The following is a 6,738-nucleotide window of genomic DNA, read 5'->3' as shown; positions in this document are numbered from 1 at the left end:
CTGCTGAATAACAACCATGACCAGGCATTAACATCCAATGTCAACCTAAGTAGATAGGCTAAGGCAACCAAGCTTGACACAACACTTCCAACTTGGGCTTTTGTTCAGTAATTACTACAGCAGAGCCTTGGCCTTCTGCATTTGGCACAGAGACCATGCTTATTGGCTCAGTGAGCTATCATGGAAATCATCCCTTGTGGGTGAATACCCTGCTGATGCTGGATGGTTTTTATGAAAGCTTATCTAGCCACCTGCCACGTGTAAGGGCAGAGGAACTGCTACATGTAGCTCATCCGGCGCTCCATAATGGTGCCGTGTGTGCCACTTCTGAGCTGGCACGAGCTACAACAGCTGTGGGGCTCGTGCTAAGCACATGGAATCAGATCTGACCAATGCATTACCTTCAGGCTGGGAGGATTCTTCTGATTTATCATCATCATCCAGTTTCTCCTCTTCATCTTCTTCTGACCCTTTCTCAGAAATAGATTTTGGATCTACATCTGTACTCGCTTCTATGTCTTTCAATTCACATTTAACAGAGCCAGGCTCAGCCTCAGCATCACAGTCTGGTTTAGTGTCCTTGTCTGCAACATCTGTCTCCTCTTTGATATCAGACTTTTCTTTGGCTGCTGGATTTTCAGACCCTTCAACTTTAGATTCTGTTTGTTCTGTAATCTTTTCTTCTTGTACTGGTGTAGATGGGACAATAGGTGGTGTTTGACTGCAGCCAGCACCCAGAGGGTTTACAGAAGAGACAGTATTTGCATTACCTGCCCCTCTGTTTTGAGCAAAGTTTTTGTGAGCCTCAAGAAAAGAGAGTTCAGGATCATTCAGAATGTGATAATCTGTCCTACTGACTCCATGTTTAGCAGCACCAACCAGTAAGTCTTTGTCATGTTTCCCACATTCCCACCACTCTGGCAGGTCCAGACTTGGCTGGCAAAGTTTTAGCCTCTCCCCCAGCTGTGGGTGATGGAGAACCTGTTCACGGATCTTCCGCAACAGTTCTATGCGATACAGAGTCCTCGACGCACGCTCTTCTGTGATTGGCTCAATCAGATTGGAGAGATCAGGCGGTTCTGCAATGACAACAGTTTGTACTGTTTAACATGGGTTAAATGTACAACCATTCCAAAAATCACTACACCTGGGCACGAAGTTCCAACCGTCCCACTGTCTCATAATAGTCACGTTGATTTCCACTGTCAGTTAACACTTACCATCATCTGGTTTGACTGGCATTCGGCACACTCGTCTGCACATATTCACGAAGCCATTGAAATACTTCTCCAAGCTTTCATCAGACTTTTTATCAAGCCTGGCAAATGCTCTGAATTGATTCCAGTCAAATTGATGTTTCACAGGATCGAAAATTATTCCAAAAGTAGACACCACACGATAAAAATCAGCCTCTTCTCTTCTTGTCCATCTAGTCAACGAAGAAGCAAGAGAAATGAGGCCACTGAATAAACAAGAGTCCACACATAGTTTAGATGTCCCCAGACTCCCTTAAGTTTATTCTTTCAAAACAGAAGAGCAGTACTGGTGAGACACAAACTCAAGATTTAAAGAAGGATACCACTGAGAAACTCACTTTTGTCGTTTTTCAGTTATTATAGCTTCCCTTTCTGCTTCTAGTGCCCTCACTTCTTCCCGAGGCCGACGTCTCCTGCGGTCAGTCTTCATTAGTGCCTCTTGCCTCATTTGTTGCCTTTTATAGCTGCGCTGATAGGCAGTAATGAGGCGACGCAGACGCGTAGTCAGGGTTGAAGTGTTGGGCCAGTAGAGTTGGCCTAACTCAGCATTGCTTTCACTGTGCTTGTCTAGAAAACAGAGAAGTTTTTGCACACTGCAAAGCCAACACTAAACATTTCAAAGTTTCTATGGCTATAACTGGATTCATGTTTTATCAGATAAGAACATGTGCCTCTAATACTGGTGCATAATGAATTAGAAACAGGGTAACTATTGGTAGGAGATAAAAAATAGAATCAAACCATCCAACTCTAAGAACTCAAAAATGCTTGCGAAGCGTTTAGAGATAACCATCAAGCATTATTATTCAATGTTATGTATGCAAACATATGAATACTCTAAGTATTTAAATTTATGCCATTAATTTTAAACACATTAGTAGGAAGATCGTTCTGCCTCTGAGGAAACACCTATGCTTATCATTTCCCACTTTATTATTCTCAGTTAAACTTGGCAATTTTCCTCCATACTGAGGAAACAACGTATCTATAACTTCCAAGATTATCTCAGCAAAACCAGCAACGGCTGCATTATGAAACATCCGGTCTTTACCATCACAGTTTCTACTATGTAATTAGAAATCCAGAGAACCATAATGTGGATTATTCAAAGAGAGCAAATAATTGTTTTGAAAGATGTGAAGCGTGAAGAGATTTGGCAGCAAAAAGCTGACTGTGGTGTTTTCCCAAAACACCACCTATCCTCTCACGTAATATAGACAGACCATCCTTCACTAAACAATCCCTTTTTGCCTTTTTAATTCCTTTGCTGTAGTCTTACTTTGGTGTACTTCTATGGACTCCTCTTTGTCTTCTGGAGGTGAGTTTGCAAATTCCTTGGGGAGAAGACAGAAGTTATTTTAGTTTTCAGTTTTGACCACATGTTATCATTTGAGGAGAAAAATATGTCATCTCTCAAACACAGAAGCAAACAATCTTTGTAAGGTGTATATATCTAGTAGCTCTCAAATGTAAGAATTGCACATTAAAATAAACATGGAGAATCAGTTATAAGTATATATATTTGCAATTACAGAAAGCTGGAAGTTCTTACATCAATTTCATCCTTGAAAGGTGTCCTGGTTGGCTTATATTCTGGATCTTCATCCTCTCTGTCGAATTCACCACTATAAAACAGTTAAAAGAAACACTTTCAAGAAGTATGTTGTTTTTGAGAGGGGACTGATTTTCTGAGCAAAAGCAAAAAAGCTACAAAAGCCATCAGGATGGTGTACCAAGTGACACACTTATATCGCATGCTCAACCCTGTAAAGAATTCTATGTACTTTGTACGTCCTATGATCACTTCATATCCTCAGGCAACATGTAAGTAAAATATGACATATGAACTCATGCCAACATATACAATGCTGATAAAGTTTATTAATTTTTTCATGTCCTCCTTACCCATCACCGCCATCTGCTAACATGTCTGTCCCTCTCTGTTCAGCAGCTATGGCCTTTGCATCAGGCATGCCAACCCGTTCCAGAAAGCACAGTGTTGGATCAGCTCTCATAGAATTGTACTTCTCATAACCTGCATGCAGAGTGGGGGACAAATGTTTTTTTTAAAAGCTATGACCAACTGTGAATAGAACAGGTTTAGGCAGTAGAAGCATAATTTTCCGGATTCATTTATTTATTTTTTAAACAAAACAAAGAATCTGTCATCAGGCTGGAAACAATCATTTCATTCACATAATGAAATTATTCATATTGGTAAACTCCATCAGCATAGAAACATTTTCCCATCAACAACATCAGCAAATAGAAAATAGTGAAGAAGGCATTAAATTTAATGTCGTTATAAGGTACAGCAAAAACCTTTTGCAAGTGAAAAACTTCTTTATGTTTCCTGTATGACTTTCACAGTGGTTCTTCACATTCAATACTTGCCAGTGGAAACACGCAGATGCAAAGTAAACTCCATCAGCATAGAAACATTTTCCCATCAACAACATCAGCAAATAGAAAATAGTGAAGAAGGCATTAAATTTAATGTCGTTATAAGGTACAGCAAAAACCTTTTGCAAGTGAAAAACTTCTTTATGTTTCCTGTATGACTTTCACAGTGGTTCTTCACATTCAATACTTGCCAGTGGAAACACGCAGATGCAAATGACACACACACCACACACACACACACACACACACACACACATTTTCTATAGCTCCAGCCCTGCTGGAACCCTCAATGTAGGCTGCAAAAATGCTGTATACATGGGTTATACATAAGGCCAACGAACCTGTCTTATTAGGTTTAGGATGATGCATGTCAGTAAGATGACACTGTTCCCTCTATGGTTTTCAAACTGCTGTTTGCTTTTTTACTGCCCAAGTTGACTAGATGGAAAATGGCAGATCCCAACAGTGCACTGCAGGAAAATGATTTTTAGACTAGACTTGCCTCAGCTGAGCCCACAACACAGAGCTGCTGTACATAGGCAGAACAGCACAATTCAATTAGGATTTGTACTACAACACACTGCTCCTAACTGCTGTAGAGCCTCAAGCCAAACTGTAATCATGAAAGGTTTTATAAGCCATCATTCTCCCCTTTAGTCAGGCTGGGCTGCTGAGAATACCTCTGCGACCTCCAGAGAATTGGGATTATAATCAGGAATCGCTCACTGTATATATCATGCCAGCTCTGCATCCCCAGCCTTTCAAAGTTAACAAGGCTGCATCCCACTCAAGGGAGCCGGGAGTTCTCAACACTGACATTTGTGAAATATTGCTTGGAACAAAGCCCAGGAGGCACTTGTACAGATTAATAGCAGAGGTTAAGCCCACCGTCCACTTTGACACTGGTTGGCAGAGTTAGCAAGTGAAGCAGTGCTGGAAGCAAAGTTTATGGAGATCTATCTTACTATTTGGCTATTATTTAAACAAATATGGCTTTGTTTTATTTACAGCCAAGAAAGTAATGTTTTCTTCTCAAATGTCCTGCAAACATTTAAAAACAGCATCTGATATTTACAGCTCATATTAGGTTTTTAATGCAGGCAAGAAAAAAGGGAGATACAAGCCAACAGTTCTTTGGAACAATACTTGTTAATATTATGACTGAACAGTCCTACACACAGAAAGCTTTACAACTGAGTTTTGTTCAGAGTGAGACATCACTTACCGTGCTTGAACACTCCAATTAAAAGGGATTTATCCGCCTCCTTATCCCACCAGTCTGCGGGAACTTCGGCATGGAATGGCTCAGGTATCCATACATCTACTTCACTGTGAACACAACATTATATACACTCTCAAAGGTATTGCTGGATAAGGATTTTTATTTTTAAAAAAAATCAACAAACAAACGAGTGGTTCATGCTGTTCTGTAAATATGAATGGGGGGGGAGGAGAAAAAACACCCCAAAACCCAACACAGAAATTGAAATACCCTGAAAAATAATTAGGATGATTAAACAAACAAACAATAAACCAATCAACCAAACAAAAAACCTACAACAAAAAAACCCAACATTAGGCTATTTTGGGAGTGGAATGGTTATCCAAATATGATTCATTTAAGGTCTTAATATTTTTAATTTTTTAAATTGAGATAGATTAATCCCTCAATATTAGCAGAACTGCAAATCCGCTTCTGTCATTTCCCACGTCGTTTCCACCCCCAAGAAAATTACCCACTGCGCTTGATAAAATAATAAGGCTGCTTGAGAATAGACATGTAAGAAATAAAGTGTGACAACCTTTAAACACTGCAGCATTATAGTACGGGTCCTTTATAAAAGCCAGTGTCATAAAGCCAAAAATAAACCTGCACTTGCACTAACCTTGAGTCAGCACCCTCTAAGATCTTGTCTGCTTGGTCCCCTATAACTTCTTGTCGTAGATAGTAGAGCATGCGGACACGCAGCAGGACCCTGGAGAGGAAGGCAGAGGGGGGAAAAAGTTCTTAACTTCAGGACTGTTTGCCAACAGTGGCTTTTGGCAGCTGCTGCTGTTCATCCATCATCCTGCCAAGGCTGATTAGCCATGCTGTATGGTAGGCTTGAAGCGTGACAGATGGTGGCACATAATCACCTCTGTGTGGTGCTTTCTGCTGGCTTCCAACAGGCCTGCCTGGCAACTGCTTACACTGCACAGAGAGGGACCCAGCTCAGCCCGGCCCCGGCGCATTTCATTTAGTTCTACCTAGTGCAGCTTGTGAAGTTTAGACACGTACTCTACCACTGCCTCTGAAGTATTGAAGCAAGTTTGTAAACAACTGAGCAGATGGCTTTCAGTAACTGTTCTGCTTCATTATCTCATAAAATTTCCTCAGCTGCTGCCTTAATACCATTTTTGGAAGCACATCAGAAGTTGTAGGAATAAACGAGATATAAAATCTGGTTTTACTACCTTACAATAAACCCTCAATATGGAATGTCAGGTTTTTCAGATTATACAACTTTTTGCTTCCGAGAATGGCAGGGGGGAAAATAATCCCCCATTTCCCTTGGGAGATATTAACTATTTTTACTCTTTATAGTTCAAACTGCTATTTAATTTTACCTATGCTCAACCTGACTGCTATAAGGAAGTGAAAAATCTTCATTGCCCATGTTTATTTTTCCCCATTTCTGCAGTACTACAGTCATTGTCAGGTGCTGTGGTCACACTTGAAGCTGGCAGAAGACAGAATGGCAGACTGGCTTCTCAAGGAGACTAGAAAAGAGGTCATTTCTGTAGAAAAACTATCTACCTGAAAATAATCCTGCTCTCCTATGTTTACCCAATTCAGGGCACCCCCTGCTGCCTAGTTCATGAAGTAAAACCAGTACCAGCTAAGATGGAGATTACTCAGCCTTCGCTCTCACTGTACCCAAATCCATCACGGCAACTGTTGAACTGCTGCTGCTCCTGGAACAGCAAGGGTGACCAGGGAAGCAGTAATCTGATCACCCACTTGCATGAAAAATTTAGACCACCACCAGTTTTGAGAGCTGCTTGTTAGAGATCTGATGCAACTGGAGCAATACCCAGT

The 6,738-nt window shown here is 40.8% G+C and overlaps 1 protein-coding gene across 1 annotated transcript in view; it reads right to left on the bottom strand.

The window, feature by feature from the left end:
- Positions 1–6,738, bottom strand: part of CHD7 (chromodomain helicase DNA binding protein 7) — a gene marked incomplete at its 5' end in the record, with an annotated part of 47,929 nt that overhangs the window by 6,797 nt on the left and 34,394 nt on the right. Inside the window, 8 exons of the mRNA XM_009080589.1 lie at positions 374–1,079; positions 1,221–1,429; positions 1,595–1,823; positions 2,536–2,590; positions 2,809–2,881; positions 3,162–3,291; positions 4,885–4,988; positions 5,546–5,635. Coding sequence (XP_009078837.1) covers positions 374–1,079; positions 1,221–1,429; positions 1,595–1,823; positions 2,536–2,590; positions 2,809–2,881; positions 3,162–3,291; positions 4,885–4,988; positions 5,546–5,635 — 1,596 coding nt within the window. The remainder of the gene's footprint in view (positions 1–373; positions 1,080–1,220; positions 1,430–1,594; positions 1,824–2,535; positions 2,591–2,808; positions 2,882–3,161; positions 3,292–4,884; positions 4,989–5,545; positions 5,636–6,738) is intronic.

Source organism: Acanthisitta chloris, unplaced genomic scaffold (assembly GCF_000695815.1).
Source record: "Acanthisitta chloris isolate BGI_N310 unplaced genomic scaffold, ASM69581v1 scaffold808, whole genome shotgun sequence".
NCBI classification, from domain to species: domain Eukaryota; kingdom Metazoa; phylum Chordata; class Aves; order Passeriformes; family Acanthisittidae; genus Acanthisitta; species Acanthisitta chloris.
The sequence above is the reverse complement of the archived record's forward strand: the minus strand, read 5'-3'. Positions and strand labels throughout refer to the sequence as shown.